Raw genomic sequence first — 18,794 nt, forward strand, 5'->3', positions numbered from 1 at the left:
TTATATCACGGTGGATAATAGTGTTATATATCACGGTGGATAATGGAAAGCTACAGTATCAGGATAATAGTGTTATATATCACGGTGGATAATGGAAAGCTACAGTATCAGGATAATAGTGTTATATCACGGTGGATAATGGCACATTTATGAAGGACAAAAGAAAATCAGTGTGTTTCAAAATGTTGTATAGTTTCTGAATGAACATTGAAGTGCTCAATTACACTATAACAAAGGATATGTAATTAAGAATGCAAATACATTTGTTAAGACATACACACCAAATGTTTCTTCCGCTAACCCTAAGTGGAGGAAAAGCATTGTCGCCAAAGGAGGGTGGTGTATTCGTTCAGCTGTAAATAAAACGCTACATCAGCTCTTATTGAAACCCATAATGACTTTACTTCATATGATCCAGGTCCTCAAATAACATTACACCCAACCCCCACTTTACTATCCCCATGTCTTAATGAATACTTCTGAAACACTTAGGCCTGCTTGATTGAAGCCTTGATTGTTATTAATTAACAATTAAACATATCATTTACTTGTAAACACTTGACAAGCAACAAAATGGGTATTTTGTCCTAAATTAATTATTTGATCCAAAGTTAATTAGGGGGTTTAATCATTACCAGACATTTATAATGACAAACCTCATTAACCAATTACATTTTTGTTGTGACAGTTCTCTCCAATGTTAATAGATATGAATCATTTATTTAATTTCAGAGCGATATGCAAATAAGTTGACAGTTGCTAATGCAAAAGTGGTGTAGGGTGATGTTGTAGAGTCTGGAGCCAATAGGAAGGCTCAGTCATATCTGATAAAGAGCCCACATGTAAAACAAACTCATTCATATTAATGTAGAGGATTCTATCTCGAATTATGCAAATTAGAATACATCGTAGTACTTTTTGGTCTGGAATGTATTCTACTGTGTCATTTCATGTATTGCTTTGTAAAGGGCAGCCATATAAACATCATATCCCTTGGTAAATGCAACTAATCAATATTAGAGTGAATACGAAAATCTCTGCTACCAATGTACAACATATTATAATTGAAAATGGCATGGCTCATGTACAACTGAAAGCAATAAAATGGGACCACAATATTGTTAATGTTACAAAGGTTTATTTATTATTTGAATGGCACCACCTGCAATTTGGCAATGAGTTCCCCTCATTAAGTTTACAAAACATCTGTAAAGATTAAAGTGCACAGGATTGGCTTGTTCAGGCTGTAGATCTTTTAAAGAAAGGTTAATGCTACCAGCACTCCAATCTAAAACATCCATCCTCTATCACTGCTCATAATCAGATTCACATACTTTTCCTATACTGTACCTCTTGGGATCCTTTAGGGCCATTCACTACCTATCCTCATACTTTTAATTCCTCCATTTCTTCAATTGCCTGTTCTTGTATCTGGCTAGAAAATGTCAGGCTTGATATGGTTACTGTTCCTCTACTTCAATACAAACCTCTTTATCTCTGTTATAGAAAGACAAAAGTATAGTAAGAAATTGTCTGTTTATTTGGCACAGACAGTTTGTACAGAGAAAGCACCCTGTGGCTTGGTTGTTAGAGCAGAGAGAACTGCACAGTTACAGTAGCTAAGACAAATAAAAAGAAAGCCTCCCACTCCCACCCAACTTAGAGAAATCTCATGTCAAATCTGTCTTGTAGTTAACATAGGAACACTTGAATAGGCGTGTTCTGTAAAGGCTTGAATAGGGCCCATTGCTGGTTTTATTTCAACCTGTTTTGTTTCCCATTTGGGGCCCCATTTAAAGTGGGATTTCCTGATGATGCTTCTTTCTAGGCCCACACGTGTCTCCTCTGTCCTCATTGGGTCATTGTTGTGCAAATGGGGCATTATTCAAACTCACCCCAAGATTGAGGTCGAGGAGGGCTGTGTCTGTCTGTCTGTCTCTGTCTGGAGCCCCACAGAGAAGGGAAGACTAACATGAGAGCGGTAGCCTAGTCCCAGATCTGTTTGTGCTGTCTTGCTAACAGATGGTCTTTGTAACGCCAGGTTTGATCTTGGACCAGGCTCTGACTTTGTTTGAAGCATGAGGATTTGGAGAAGCCAGGTCAGTCAGTTCTGTCTTGAGCTGTATGCTCTGTCCTCTGGGATGGACTATTGCCCTTTTCACACTGCTGTGCCGACCCGAGCCAACCAGTGCTGGCTCTGACATATTCTTTTCACATGTCCTTTCCAGCACGGTTCAAACAACTATGGTGGATGCATAACCAGGCCAGCACAATGCAGCTCGGTTCGGCTTGGCTCAGCTCAGTAGTGTGAATCAACCCTATGTATCAGGCAGACGGCCCAGTGGACCATCAGCAGGGCCCAGTAGCCTATACTTCTCCTCCAAAGAGGACTCAGGAGCGCCGCCATGCAGGTGGATGAGAGGCTTAGTCTGTAGGAGCACAGTGGCTGCGGCTCGGCCCTGTTTCTGGCCCCGGCCCTGGTACTGGTTCTCCTCCTGATTCTTCCAGTTGTAGATGTTGATTCTGTGCTCCAGCTCTGGGCTGGCCTTGGCTGAGCCGGCAGGGCTGGGAAGCTTCAGGTTAACTGGGTCAACCAGGCCTTTCTGGGCCAGACAGGAGTCCTCAGACAGGGACGAGAGCAGCTCCTGGACTACCACGCTGGGGTCCCGTGGAAGGGGAGGCTGGGCTGAGGTCAGACCCAGGCCCAGAGGGCTGCAGTAGGGCAGGGGGAAGCAGCGCTGGCCCTGGGTGTTGTGGTGCTCGGTGTTAAAGTCCCTGTCCTGGGTCTGCTTCTGGGACTTGTAGTCCAGATAAGGCCCCCGGGCCTTGGTATGGGCATTGTAGTTCCTAGCCTGGGTGTGGTAGTCCCTGGCCGTGGTGCTGCTGCTGCAGTCCGTAGTAGACGAGCGCAGGGTGTGGCTGCTCAGACTATGGGGGCGGGCCGTCAGACTGCCGCTGGACAGTGATACGCTGGTGGAGGTGTCACTCACAGCACTACTCATTTGCTCCACGCCCAGCAGAGGGTTGTTGTGGGCGGGGTAATGGGTCTTAGGGAGGTGGACATCGATGGCTGCCGTGGTGATGACACGAGGACCCCCTATGTCTGAAATGACACATCATCCAGTACATCAGACTGGGGAAGATACAGTAGGTATACAGCAGAGTTGCCCCATATACATTACCAGCTATGCACTTTACCCAAGATCCACTAAGTCACTCACCACTACTTGGTTCACTGTAGTACTGGCTGATATAGTTGTTCATGTCGTCATGATGGACAACAGGGTCTGGATAAGAGATAAAAGAAGCATGATGAGGTTAAGACCCAATCTGTATGATTTCAATGCACTGTAAACACAGTGCAAAGCAATCCCTAGATGTGGGAACAGTACATTTCACTTATAGGTGGCGAGACATCTGACATCCTATCTATCAATCCAAGTGTACAGGTGCTTTACCGACTTAACCCTGGTTTCCAAATCACACCAGATGGTGTTGTGAGGCTCAAGTACAGTAGTGAATGTGAGAGCAACCAGGCTTTGGTATAGAGTTCTCTTTGTGTCCTCAGCCAGACAGCTAGGGCCTCAGTGGTGAATGGTTCTGCCCTGATCTGCTCTTCAGTGTTCGCTTGATTGGGCCTGAGCTCAGTGTTTGTCCGCTGAGTGGTGCCCAAAGTACCCTGAGTGCCTGGGCCGATCCCCCAGGACCACAGCAGACTCTGATGGGTAATTTCATTTATTTTTCACCGTAAAATATTAATCCAGGGGAGGGGGGGGGGGGGGCACCCCGGAGAGGAAGCATTGCACTCACTAAAACACGACCAAGACAATCACTCAGTGATTAATAACACATGAGGATGAGGTCTCAGAGAGAAAGAAAGAATGAGAGAAAAAGAAAGGATGGACAACATGAAAGGCCCTCTCTCTCTAACAGTAAGGCTACCATCCATCTATGAAGTGGAGCTGACATCATTTAGTTTGGTTTAAATCAATATGCATGTGCAATACTTTGTGATGATCTGTAGGTACTGTAGCAGAGCCGTATTCACGCAGCTCTGCTACCTTAAAGGAGAAGTTTTCTTTTTTACAACCAAATCTCTATTTTTGATGTAAATGGCATGTTATAGAAGGGTCCAAACACCTTTTATTCACGTTTTTGATCAACTTACCCCAAACAGCAAATCACTTCCTCATCCTCGTTGTGTAGTATGGGGGCCCCGAAAAAACACTAATACGCAACAAAAGGAATTTTAACGTTGTGGATAAAGTTCATAATGACACAATTTCACATGTACAACATCTAAAGCATTGCATCACTATACTGAGAGCTTTGCCGTTTCTAAAAGGATGTATTTGGGTATTTTGGGGTCCCCATACTACACAAAAAGGATGAGGAAGGGATTTGCTGTTTGGGGTAAGTTTATCAAAAACACGTCTATAACATTCCATTTACATCAAAAAGAGAGATTTGGTTGTAAAAATAAAACTTCTCCTTTAAGTGAGGTATTCACATTGGATTTTGGTACTATGTCCCCTTCCCCCAGCAGTACAACACATAGAGAAGTTATGTGAACTTCCAAGAAGTTGATCTGAAAGCAATTACTGTGCTTTTCACCCACAACTCTTTGTGGTCAATTTTGTATGTTCCTCAAAATCTACAGCTGCTCTCTTGAGAAGTGACAAAACCACAAATCCCTCGTGACCAGTAGACAAAATGTTTCTAACCTTTTCTACCTCCTTTTGAAACAAGCTTAGTTTTCAACAAGGAAATAGACTTCGCAGTAGAGTGCCTCAATTAGAATGAATGACACTTTGATGGCATCCCTCGGGCCAGACGGCGGAGAGGGAGAGGGGGGAGAGAGAGACGTGAGGAGTCCTAACCCAGTCCACGGCCTGTCCTTGCAGGCCTGCCTGAAGCCTAAGTGCTCCTCCTGTCCCAATACTCCTTCCATGTTCTGGAGAAAAAAAAACACGCTTGTTCCTAAGAGCCAGATTTCCCACAATCCCCTGGGGGTGGTGGTGTGGCGTCTCCTGGTGCCCTATTGTGGTTTCCAGGTGAAGAGGAACAGATGTAAACAGACCTCAGACCTCAGAACATGGCCCAATGCACAGAGCACTCTACCTCAAACAGCCTGGCTGAGGTGGGGTGTGTGTGTGTGTGTGTGTGTGTGTGTGCATGTCTGTGTGTGTGTGTGCATGACTGCATGTGTGCCTGTGTGTGTGTGTGACGTGACATTAGGAGAACATGCTTGTTGTCCCCAGGTTTCAGCACATCCTAAAAGCTCTTCTGCCCTCTTATTGATACTGCACTGCCTGCGGTCAGAGGTGTGGTGTGTGTGTGCGTGCCTTGCCTGCGGTCAGAGGGGTGTTGTGAGTTAACGTCAGTGTTTTAAGAGGCTAGGGCCTGGAGACTAGATGAGTCACAGGCCTCCCGAGTGGCGCAGTGTGGCGCAGTGGTCTAAGGCAGTGCTAGCTCCTGGTTCGAGTCCAGGCTCTGTCGCAGCCGGCCGCAACCGGGAGACCCATGGTGCAGCGCACAATCGGCCCAGCATCGTCCGGGTTAGGGGAGGGTTTGGCCGGCAGTGATGTGCTTGTCCCATCGCGCACTAGCGAGCCAGGTATACAGTGTTTCCTCTGACACATTGGTGCAGCTTGCTTCCAGGTTAAGCGGGCATTGTGTCAAGAAGCAGTGCGGCTTGGCTGGGTCGTGTATCGGAGGACGCACGGCTCTTGACCTTCGCCTCTCCCAAGTCCATACAGGAGTTGCAGCGATGAGACAAGACGGTAACAACCAATTGAATACCACGAAATTGGGGAGAAAAAGGGGTTAAAATAATAAAATGAGTCAAGTTAATTCTTTTTGGTCTGTGGTGAAGTAATTCATAATTAGGATTTACAGGTTTGTCTGCCTCTTGGAACAGCAGTATTCATCAGACTCAATATACTTACATGTCCCAGAATATAGCAATATCCATGAAGAATATCAAAGAGCTAGTATCTATTTTATCTCATGGTCTGAGGATTATGGTATGGAGTATTACATATACCGTTATAGTTAGGGACAGAATTTGGGATAAACTCTGGGCCCTAGTTTCCCTGGATGTGATATACAGTGGGGCAAAAAAGTATTTAGTCAGCCACCAATTGTGCAAGTTCTCCCACTTAAAAAGATGAGAGAGGCCTGTAATTTATCATAGGTACACTTCAACTATGACAGACAAAATGAGAAAAAAAATCCAGAAAATCACATTGTAGGATTTTTAATGAATTTATTTGCAAATTATGGTGGAAAATAAGTATTTGGTCAATAACAAAAGTTTATCTCAATACTTTGTTATATACCCTTTGTTGGCAATGACAGAGGTCAAACATTTTCTGTAAGTCTTCACAAGGTTTTCACACACTGTTGCTGGTATTTTGGCCCATTCCTCCATGCAGATCTCCTCTAGAGCAGTGATGTTTTGGGGCTGTTGCTGGGCAACACAGAGTTTCAACTCCCTCCAAAGACTTTCTATGGGGTTGAGATCTGGAGACTGGCTAGGCCACTCCAGGACCTTGAAATGCTTCTTACGAAGCCACTCCTTCGTTGCCCGGGCGGTGTGTTTGGGATCATTGTCATGCTGAAAGACCCAGCCACGTTTCATCTTCAATGCCCTTGCTGATGGAAGGAGGTTTTCAATCAAAATCTCACGATACATGGCCCCATTCATTCTTTCCTTTACACGGATCAGTCATCCTGGTCCCTTTGCAGAAAATCAGCCCCAAAGCATGATGTTTCCACCCCCATGCTTCACAGTAGGTATGGTGTTCTTTGGATGCAACTCACCATTCTTTGTCCTCCAAACACGACGAGTTGAGTTTTTACCAAAAAGTTATATTTTGGTTTCATCTGACCATATGACATTCTCCCAATCATATTCTGGATCATCCAAATGCTCTCTAGCAAACTTCAGATGGGCCTGGACATGTACTGGCTTAAGCAGGGGGACACGTCTGGCACTGCAGGATTTGAGTCCCTGGCGGCGTAGTGTGTTACTGATGGTAGGCTTTGTTACTTTGGTCCCAGCTCTCTGCAGGTCATTCACTAGGTCCCCCTGTGTGGTTCTGGGATTTTTGCTCACCGTTCTTGTGATCATTTTGACCCCACAGGGTGAGATCTTGCGTGAAGCCCCAGACCGAGGGAGATTATCAGTGGTCTTGTATGTCTTCCAATTCCTAATAATTGCTCCCACAGTTGATTTCTTCAAACCAAGCTGCTTACCTATTGCAGATTCAGTCTTCCCAGCCTGGTGCAGGTCTACAATTTTGTTTCTGGTGTCCTTTGACAGCTCTTTGGTCTTGGCCATAGTGGAGTTTGTAGTGTGACTGTTTGAGGTTGTGGACAGATGTCTTTTATACTGATAACAAGTTCAAACAGGTGCCATTAATACAGGTAACGAGTGGAGGACAGAGGAGCCTCTTAAAGAAGAAGTTACAGGTCTGTGAGAGCCAGAAATCTTGCTTGTTTGTAGGTGACCAAATACTTATTTTCCATCATAATTTGCAAATAAATTCATTCAAAATCCTACAATGTGATTTTCTGGATTTTGTTTTCTCATTTTGTCTGTCATAGTTGAAGTGTACCTATGATGAAAATTACAGGCCTCTCTCATCTTTTTAAGTGGGATAACTTGCACAATTGGTGGCTGACTAAATACTTTTTTGCCCCACTGTTCACTACATGACCAAAAGGGGTGTCCACATACTTTTGTATATATAGTGTAGCTTATAGGTACAGTATAGGCGAGTGTACCTGCTGGGGTCTCCCTGAGGACTCCATGTCCCTCATCGTCAGACTCCCCAGGGCCCTGGCCCTCCACCACCTGGTAGCTGCTCCTCTGTTTGCCCCACACATGGTGGATCTGCATAGCAGCCTCCTGCTCCGCAGCCAGGTCCAAGTCCTGCTGGGCCAGGTGGGCCCGGAGCTGTCTGATCTCAAACTGAGGGAGGGGGGGAGACAGAGAGCGAGAGAGAGAGTTGGTCTGGAAAAGGCGAACACACATGTATTCTTCTAGCTGAAATCTTGGTGTATTGATGTAACAACATGTCAGTGTTAACTAACCTTTTAGTCCCAGACAGGCCCTTTTAGCATGATCCCAGGCATTCTGCAGCTAAGTGGTTCTATTACTAGCTATAGGATCAATGCTTTCACTGGGGTTTCCTCTGGCCTGATGGCTCATATTGACAAACAGACAGTCAGATTACACATGAACTGGTTGTTTCTAGCATTACACTGAGGATCCCATCATTACTGCACTGTTTGTACAACAACATGTTTCCATTGATCTACAGTTATGGCTTCTCCCTCTATTGATCTTGGGACCTTGAGTCTTTGAAAGAAATGTAGTCCTTTAGTTCAACTGACTAGAGGAGTGCAGTCATTAATCAATCAATCAAATGTATTTATAAAGCCCTTTTTAAATCAGCAGATGTCACAAAGTGCTTATACAGAAACCCAGCTTAAAACCTAACAGCAAGCAATGCAGATGTAAAAGCACAGTGGCTAGGGAAAACTCCCTAGAAAGGCAGGAACCAAGGAAGAAACCTAGAGGAACCCGACTCTGAGGGGGGGCAGTCCTCTTCTGGCTGTGCCGAGTTGAGATTATAAGAGTACATGGCCATTAAGGCCAGATCGTTCTTCAAGATGTTCAAGTGTTCGTAGGTGACCAGTGACAGTGATAAAAAGAACAACATGGAAAATATGTGTTGTTTACATCTATATGGGAAACATCTTTCCAAATATATTTTACTGTATTATGTTGCGTGCTTATGAGTATTGTGGGTTCATAATATCACAAAATCAACTTTTCTTGTGCCTGTTTATTATGGATTTGCAAATCATTGAATATTGTAAAACAATTTGAAGAAACACCGTCTCTGATGTCTGTTGAAAATGCGTTGGCTACACATTGAACTCTTCTGTGACGTCTTACTGCCCCCCTGTGGTAGCAATTGAAATTGCAGCCTCTGGAAATCTGAAACAGCCTCAAACACAACCCTAACCCAAGTGTCATGTCCACATCCTGCTTCAACTTTAACCCTAACCCAAGCCTCAACCACAACCTTAACTCTAGCTTCATGTTTACCTCCCGGTTCAACCTTAACCCTAACCCTCAACCCTAACACTACCTTCAGGTCCACATCCTGGTTCAACATTAACCCTAGGCTCAACAATAACCCTAACACTACCTTCAGGTCCACATCCTGGTTCAACACTAACCCTAGGCTCAACAATAACCCTAACACTACCTTCAGGTCCACATCCTGGTTCAACACTAACCCTAGGCTCAACAACAACCCTAACACTACCTTCAGGTCCACATCCTGGTTCAACACTAACCCTAGGCTCAACAATAACCCTAACACTACCTTCAGGTCCACATCCTGGTTCAACACTAACCCTAGGCTCAACAACAACCCTAACACTACCTTCAGGTCCACATCCTGGTTCAACACTAACCCTAGGCTCAACAATAACCCTAACACTACCTTCAGGTCCACATCCTGGTTCAACACTAACCCTAGGCTCAACAATAACCCTAACACTACCTTCAGGTCCACATCCTGGTTCAACACTAACCCTAGGCTCAACAATAACCCTAACACTACCTTCATGTCCACATCCTGGTTCAACCCTAACCCTAGGCTCAACAATAACCATAACCCTACCTTCAGGTCCACATCCCAGTTCAAACCTAACCCTAACCTCAACCTTAACCCTAACCATTACCATAGCATCATGTCCACATGCCAGCTCAACCGTTAACCACAGCCCTAACCCTAATCCTACCTTCATGTCCAAATATCTATTTCTGCTCATTGGACCCTATGATCACTCAGCTACACAGCTGATGCCTGCTGGACTGTTCATTAACACGGTACTTCATTTTGCTTATCTGTCGGCCCCAGCCTCGAACTCAGGCCCTGTGTGTAGCTAACTGACCCTCTCTGCCCGTCCATCGCCATATACCTGTTGTTGTTGTCTTAGCTGTTTACCCGTTGTTGTCTCACCTGTTGTCTTAGCTCTCCCAATCAACACCTGTGACTGCTTTATGCCTTTCTCTAATGTCAATATGCCTTGTATACTGTTGTTTAGGGCAGCTCTCATTGTTTTACTCTACTGCGGAGCCCCTAGTCCTGCTCAACATGCCTCAGATAGCCCCCTTGTCCCACCCCCCACACACGCGGAGACCACAGCTAGCTTAACTGGCGCCTCCAGAGATGCAACCTCTCTCATCGTCACTCAATGCCTAGGTTTACCCCCACTGTACTCGCACCCTACCATAACCTTGTCTGTACTCTATGCCCTGAATCTATCCTACAACGCCCAGAAATCTGCTCCTTTTATTCTCTGTTCCCAAAGCACTAGACGACCAGTTCTTATAGCCTTTAGCCGTACCCTCATCCTACTCCTCCTCTGTTCCTCTGGTGATGTAGAGGTTAACCCAGGCCCTGCAGCCCCCAGCATCACTCCCATTCCCCAGGCGCTCTCATTTGTTGACTTCTGCAACCGTAAAAGCCTTGGGTTCATGCACGTTAACATCAGAAGCCTCCTCCCTAAGTTTGCTTTATTCACTGCTTTAGCACACTCCGCCAACCCTGATGTCCTAGCCGTGTCTGAATCCTGGCTTAGGTTGGCCACCAAAAATTCTGAAATTAGAGATAGCCTGCAGAGTTCTGTCATACTATCCAGGTCTATGCCCAAACAGTTCGAGCTTCTACTTTTAAAGATCCATCTCTCCAAAAATAAGTCTTTCACTGTTGCAGCTTGTTATAGACCCCCTCAGCTCCCAGCTGTGCCCTGGACACCATATGAGGATTGATTGCCCCCCCATCTATCGTCAGAGTTCGTACTGCTAGGTGACCTAAATTGGGATATGCATAACACCCCGGCCGTCCTACAATCTAAGCTAGATGCCCTCAATCTCACACAAATTATCAAGGAACCCACCAGGTACAACCCTAAATCCATAAACATGGGCACCCTCTTAGATATCATCCTGACCAACTTGCCCTCTAAATACACCTCTGCTGTCTTCAACCAGGATCTCAGTGATCTCAGCGATCACTGCCTCATTGCCTGCGTCCGTTATGGGTCCGCGGTCAAACTACCACCCCCGGGTATCCTGGAAGGATATTGACCTCATCCCGTCAGTAGAGGATGCCTGGTTGTTCTTTAAAAGTACTTCCCTCACCATCTTAAATAAGCATGCCCCTTTCAAAAAAATTGTACTAAGAACAGATATAGCCCTTGGTTCACTACAGACTTCACTGCCCTTGACCAGCACAAAAACACCCTGTGGCGAACTGCACTAGCCTCGAATAGTCCCCGCGATATGCAACTTTTCAAGGAAGTCAGGAACCAATACACACAGTCAGTTAGGAAAGCAAAGGCTAGCTTTTTCAAACAGAAATTTGCTTCCTGCAGCACTAATTCCCAAAAGTTTTGGGACACTGTAAAGTCCATGGAGAATAAGAGTACCTCCTCCAAGCTGCCCACTGCACTGAGACTAGGAAATACTGTCACCACTGATAAATCCATGATAATCGAGAATTTCAATGCGGCTAGCCTCCACGGCTAGCCATGCTTTACACCTGGCTACCCCAGCCCCGGCCAACAGCTCTGCACCCCCTGCAGCAACTGGTCCAAGCCCCCCCCCCGCTTCTCCTTCACACAAATCCAGACAGCTGATGTTCTGAAAGAGCTACAAAATCTGGATCCCTACAAATCAGCTGGGCTAGACAATCTGGACCCTCTCTTCCTAAAATTATCCACCGCCATTGTTGCACCCCTATTACTAGTCTGTTCAACCTCTCTTTCGTATCGTCTGAGATTCTTAAGGATTGGAAAGCGGCCGCGGTCATCCCCCTCTTCAAAGGGGGAGACACTCTAGACCCAAACTGTTACAGACCTGTATCCATCCTGCCCTGCCTTTCTAAAGTCTTCGAAAGCCAAGTGAACAAACAGATCACCGACCATATCGAATCCCACCGTACCTTCTCCGCTATGCAATCTGGTTTCCGAGCTGGTCACGGGTTCACCTCAGCCATGCTCAAGGTCCTAAACGATATATCCGCCATCGATAAAAGACAGTACTGTGCAGCCGTCTTCATCGACCTGGCCAAGGCTTTCGACTCTGTCAATCACCGTATTCTTATCGGCAGACTCAACAGCCTTGGTTTCTCTAATGACTGCCTCGCCTGGTTCACTAACTACTTTGCAGATAGAGTTCTGTGTGTCAAATCGGAGGGCCTGTTGTCCGGACCTCTGGCAGTCTCTATGGGGGTGCCACAGGGTTCAATTCTTGGGCTGACTTTTTTCTCTGTATATATCATTGATGTCTCTCTTGTTGCGGGTGATTCTTTGATCCACCTCTACGCAGATGACACCATTCTGTATACATCTGGCCCTTCTTTGGACACTGTGTTAACAAACCTCCAAATGAGCTTCAACACCATACAACACTCCTTCCGTGGCCTTCAAATGCTCTTAAATATTAGTCAAATGAAATGCATGCTCTTCAACCGATCGCTGCCCGCACCCGTCCGCCCGAATAGAATCACTACTTTGGACAGTTCTGATATGTGGACAACTATAAATACCTAGGTATCTGGCTAGACTGTAAACTCTCCTTCCAGACTCACATTAACCTGTTTGGGCTGCAGGGGGCGTATTGAGTAGCCAGTTAAATCGTGCCCATTTCAAACGGCCTCGTACTCAATTCTTATTCGTACAATATGCATATTATTGTTATTATTGGATAGAAAACACTCTCTAGTTTCTATAGCCGTTTGAATTATGTCTCTGAGTAAAACAGAACTCATTCTACAGCACTTTTCCTCCCAGTGAGTGAGTTTTCAGAAATCTTGACCTCTGGTTCCAGATCAGTTTTAAAGCCCCTGTAAATCCTATGAGGATACAAACACTGCCCACGCCTTCCTCTAGATGTCAGTAAGTGGTGACAATTTGAATGGAGTCGATTGCGCAATCATGGCCTCTATAAATCACCAAATACCGGAAGTAGCGTTCTTTTGGACTCTGCGCTCAACACAAGAAGGACATCGGACTGACCTTTTTCCAAGCCTTGGTTTAGCCAGTAATATAGCGCCGGTCATGTTTTTACTCGTAATAGGTGTTAAAAACATCATAAGGTAGTTAATTTAAACCGTTTTATAGCAATTTATATCCGTTTAGTGCGATTTTGAGGCATTTCTATGTGATACTCTTTGAAGCGCTGGGCACGTTTCGGGGTCCCGGTCGAACGTTAGTGGGCATTTCGACGGACAGAGGGCATCTTTCGACCAAAAGAAGATTAGACCCAAGAAAGGATACATTGCCCAAGATTCTGATGGAAGATAACCTCATAGTAAGAAATATTATAGATGATAAATCGTTGTTCTGTCATAAAATTTTATACGCATATTCCTCCATTTTGTTTGGTATAGCTTCGCTTGGCGAACCCTGTATTGCACAGTAAGGCTAATTTTAGAAATGTAATTCAGCGATTGCATTAAGAACTAATTTGTCTTTCGATAGCTGTCCAACTTATATTTTTTTAGTCAAGTTTATGAATAGATATCCATGAGACAAGATCACTCTGAAAGATGGCGACCGACATTTTCAGGCTAGTTTTGCTAGTATTGTCATTGTATAACCACGGATGTTGTGGCTAAATATGCACATTTTCGAACAAACTCTATATGTATGTTGTAATATGATGTTACAGGAGTGTCATCGGAAGAATTCTGAGAAGGTTAGTGAAAAAATTAATATATTTTGGCGATGATAACGATATCGCTCTCTTTGGCTTGAATCAATGGTCGGGTAACGTTTGCATATGTGGTATGCTAATATAACGATTTATTGTGTTTTCGCTGTAAAACACTTAGAACATCTGAAATATTGTCTGAATTCACAAGATCTGTGTCTTTCCATTGCTATGTGCTGTGTATTTTTAAGAAATGTTTTATGATGAGTAAATTGGTAATACACGTTGCTCTGTGTATTTATTCTAGTCGAGTTGTGATGGTGGGTGCAATTGTAAACTATGATTTATACCTGAAATATGCAAATTTTTCTAACAAAACCTATCTTAAGCATCTCCAATCCAAAGTTAAATCTAGAATTGGCTTCCTATTTCACAACAAAGCCTCCTTCACTCATGCTGCCAAACATACCCTCGTAAAACTGACTATTCTACCGATCCTTGACTTTGGCGATGTCATTTACAAAATAGCCTCCAAAACTCTACTCAGCAAATTGGATGCAGTCTATCACAGTGCCATCCGTTTTGTCACCAAATACCCTTATACTACCCACCATTGCGACCTGTATGCTCTCGTTAGCTGGTCCTCGCTACATATTCGTCGCCAAACCCACTGGCTCCAGGTCATCTATAAGTATTTTCTGGGTAAAGCTCCGCATTATCTCAGCTCACTGGTCACCATAGCAACATTTCACAGGTCATTCCCAAAGCCAACACCTCCTTTGGCCGCCTTTCCTTCCAGTTCTCTGCTGCCAATGACTGGAACGAATTGCAAAAATCACTGAAGTTGGAGACTTATATCACCCTCACTAACTTCAAGCGTCAGCTGTCAGAGCAGCTTACCGATCGCTGCAGCTGTACACAGCCCATCTGCAAATAGCCCAACCAACCAACTTCCTACTTCATCCCCATATTACATACACTTTACATACACTCCACAAATTTCTTGTTAACAAACTGTAATTTTGGCAAGTCGGTTAGGACATCTACTTTGTGCATGACACAAGTAATTTTCCCAACAATTGTTCACAGACAGATTATTTCACTTATAATTCACTGTATCACAATTCCAGTGGGTCAGAAGTTTACATACACTCAGTTGACTGTGCCTTTAAACAGATGTCATGGCTTTAGAAGCTTCTGATAGGCTAATTTACATCATTTGAGTCAATTGGAGGTGTACCTGTGGATGTATTTCAAGGCCTACCTTCAAACTCAGTGCCTCTTTGCTTGACATCATGGGAAAATCAAAAGAAATCAGCCAAGACCTCAGAAAACACTGTAGACCTCCACAAGTCTGGTTCATCCTTGGGAGCAATTTCCAAACACCTGAAGGTACCACGTTCATCTGTACAAACAATAGTACGCAAGTATAAACACCATGGGACCACGCAGCCGTCATACCGCTCAAGAAGGAGACGCATTCTGTCTCCTATAGATGAACGTACTTTGGTGCGAAAGGACCTTGTGAAGATGCTGGAGAAAACAGGTACAAAAGTATCTATATCGACCGGAAAACGAGTCCTATATCGACATAACCTGAATGTCCGCCATAAAAAAGCCAGACAACGGTTTGCAACTGCACATGGGGACAAAGATCGTACTTTTTGGAGAAATGTCCTCTGGTCTAAACAAAAATATAACCGTTTGGCCATAATGACCATCGTTATGTTTGGAGGAAAAAGGGGGAAGCTTGCAAGCAGAAGAACACCATCCCAACCGTGAAGCATCATGTTGTGGGGGTGCTTTGCTGCAGGAGGGACTGGTGCACTTCACAAAATAGATGGCGTCATGAGGAAGGAAAATGATAAGATGATAAAATGATAAGTTAAACACCATGGGACCATGCAGCAGTCATACCGCTCAGGAAGGAGACGCGTTCTGTCTAGAGATGAACATACTTTGGTGCGAAAAGTGCAAATCAATCCCAGAACAACAGCAAAGGACCTTGTGAAGATGCTGGAGGAAACAGGTACAAAAGTATCTATATCCACAGTAAAATGAGTCCTATATCGACATAACCCGAAAGACCTCTCAGCAGGGAAGAAGCCACTGCTCCAAAACCGCCATAAAAAACCCAGACTACGGTTTGCAACTGCACATGGGGACAAAGATCCTACTTTTTGGAGAAATGTCCTCTGGTCTGATGAAACAAAATTAGAACTGTTTGGCCATAATGACCATCACTATGTTTGGAGTAAAAAGGAGGAAGCTTGCAAGCTGAAGAACACCATCCCAACCGTGAAGCACGGGGGTGGCAGCATCATGTTGCGGGGGTGCTTTGCTGCAGGAGGGACTGGTGCACTTCACAAAATAGATGGCATCATGAGGTAGGAAAATTATGTGGATATATTGAAGCAACATCTCAAGACATCAGTCAGGAAGTTAAAGCTTGGTCGTAAATGGGTCTTCCAAATGGACAATGACCCCAAGCATACTTCCAAAGTTGTGGCAAAATGGCTAAAGGACAACAAAGTCAAGGTATTGGAGAGGCCATCACAAAGCCCTGACCTCAATCCTATAGATCATTTGTGGGCAGAGCTGAAAAGGCGTGTGTGAGCAAGGAGGGCTACAATCCTGACTCAGTTACACCAGCTCTGTCAGGAGGAATGGGCCAAAATTCACCTAATTTATTGTGGGAAGTTTGTGGAAGGCTACCCGAAACATTTGACCCAAGTTAAACAATTTAAAGGAAATTCTACCAAATACTAATTGAGTGTATGTAAACTTCTGACCCACTGGGAATGTGATGAAAGAAATGTAAAAAATTATAAATCATTCTCTCTACTATTAGTCTGACATTTCACATTCTTAAAATAAAGTGGTGATCCTAACTGACCTAAGACAGGGAATTTTTACTATAATTAAATGTCAGGAATTGTGAAAAACTGAGTTTAAATGTATTTGGCTAAGGTGTATGTTAACTTCTGACTTCAACTGTATATCACTCCAGTGTAAATTGCTAAATTGTAATTACTTCGCCACTATGGCCTATTTATTGCCTTTCCTCCTTACTTCATTTGCACACACTGTATATAGACTTTCTTTTTTTCTATTGTGTTATTGACGGTACGCTTGTTTATTCCATGTGTAACTGTGTTGTTGTTTCTGTCGCACTGCTTTGCTTTATCTTGGCCAGGTCGCAGTTATAAATGAGAACGTGTTCTCAACTAGCTTGCCTGGTTAAATAAAGGTGAAATAAATGTAATTATTATATATATTTTTTAATACTGGTTCAACCTTAGCCCTAGCCTCAACCATAACCTAGCTTCAACCAAAACCATATCCCTAGTCTCAACGCTATCTGCGAGGTGATGGTGCGGGGACTTACTGCCTGTTCCTGGCAGATCTGTGTGAGTCGTTCCAGCTGCTCCTCCCTGACAGCCTTGATCTTCTCACACTGCAGGATCTCCAACTCCATCTCCACCTTCACCTGCAACACATAGGCTGAGAGAGGGAAGAGATCGTTAGAGAGAGAAGAGACAAATAGAGAGAGGGAAGAGAGCGATAGAGAGTGAAGAGACAGACAGAGAGAAAAGAGATAGAGAGGGAAGAGACAGAGAAAAAACAGATAGAGAGAGGGAAGAGACAGAGATAGAGTTAAGAGACATATAGAGAGAGTGAAGAGACATATAGAGAGAGGGAAGAGACATATAGAGAGAGGGAAGAGACAGATAGAGAGAGGGAAGAGACATATAGAGAGAGGGAAGAGACAGGTAGAGAGAGGGAAGAGACATATAGAGAGAGGGAAGAGACAGGTAGAGAGAGGGAAGAGACAGATAGAGAGAGGGAAGAGACAGGTAGAGAGAGGGAAGAGACAGATAGAGGGAAGAGACAGGTAGAGAGAGGGAAGAGACAGATAGAGAGAGGGAAGAGACAGATAGAGAGAGGGAAGAGACAGATAGAGAGAGGGAAGAGACAGATAGAGGGAAGAGACAGATAGAGAGAGGGAAGAGACATATAGAGAGAGGGAAGAGACAGATAGAGAGAGGGAAGAGACAGATAGAGAGAGGGAAGAGACAGATAGAGAGAGGGAAGAGACATGTAGAGAGAGGGAAGAGACAGATAGAGAGAGGGAAGAGACAGATAGAGAGAGGGAAGAGACAGATAGAGAGAGGGAAGAGACAGATAGAGAGAGGGAAGAGACATATAGAGAGAGGGAAGAGACAGATAGAGAGAGGGAAGAGACATATAGAGAGAGGGAAGAGACATATAGAGAGAGGGAAGAGACATATAGAGAGAGGGAAGAGACAGATAGAGAGAGGGAAGAGACATATAGAGAGAGGGAAGAGACATATAGAGAGAGGGAAGAGACAGATAGAGAGAGGGAAGAGACAGATAGAGAGAGGGAAGAGACAGATAGAGAGAGGGAAGAGACAGATAGAGAGAGGGAAGAGACAGATAGAGAGAGGGAAGAGACAGATAGAGAGAGGGAAGAGACAGATAGAGAGAGGGAAGAGACAGATAGAGAGAGGGAAGAAACAGAGAGAGAGGGAAGAAACAGAGAGAGGGAAGAGACAGATAGAGAGAGGGAAGAGACAGATAGAGAGAGGGAAGAGACATATAGAGAGAGGGAAGAGACAGATAGAGGGAAGAAACAGAGAGAGAGGGAAGAGACATTTGATATGTATTTATTTATAGGGGACAATGCACATTAATCAACATCAATATTACAATAATGCAACATCCATGTAAATGTGCCGGGGTTAGCCAAAATATCATTTTTACCCAGTAGTCCCAGGACAGGTAAGGACCTTTACACAGTCACAATACACATACCCACTAAAACAATACCAGATACCAATAGATTACATCCAATAATATATGTGACCAGCTCAAATCGGTCTTATGTAGCAACATTTGAAAGTGTTTTTTTTTACATTGGATAAAAGTAGAGATATCATCATTCCAACAACAATAACTTATTTGTAATAAAAACACTATCATCAACTGTCATCTTACATATGAGGAACCACAGATAACTCATGTG

At 44.2% G+C, this 18,794-nt stretch overlaps 1 protein-coding gene across 1 annotated transcript in view; it reads right to left on the reverse strand.

The window, feature by feature from the left end:
• Nucleotides 1–379: 379 nt before the first annotated feature.
• The window catches only part of LOC129834573 (transmembrane protein 266-like), a 91,166-nt gene continuing 72,751 nt past the window's right edge, over nt 380–18,794 (reverse strand). The window contains exons 8-11 of the mRNA XM_055899683.1: nt 17,136–17,251; nt 7,792–7,978; nt 3,222–3,287; nt 380–3,103 (exon numbers count right to left, since the gene is read on the reverse strand). Of these exons, the coding sequence (XP_055755658.1) occupies nt 2,319–3,103; nt 3,222–3,287; nt 7,792–7,978; nt 17,136–17,251 (1,154 nt within the window). The 3' untranslated portion in view covers nt 380–2,318. The remainder of the gene's footprint in view (nt 3,104–3,221; nt 3,288–7,791; nt 7,979–17,135; nt 17,252–18,794) is intronic.

The sequence above is a fragment of the Salvelinus fontinalis genome, chromosome 35, assembly GCF_029448725.1.
Source record: "Salvelinus fontinalis isolate EN_2023a chromosome 35, ASM2944872v1, whole genome shotgun sequence".
Taxonomy (NCBI): Eukaryota; Metazoa; Chordata; class Actinopteri; order Salmoniformes; family Salmonidae; genus Salvelinus; species Salvelinus fontinalis.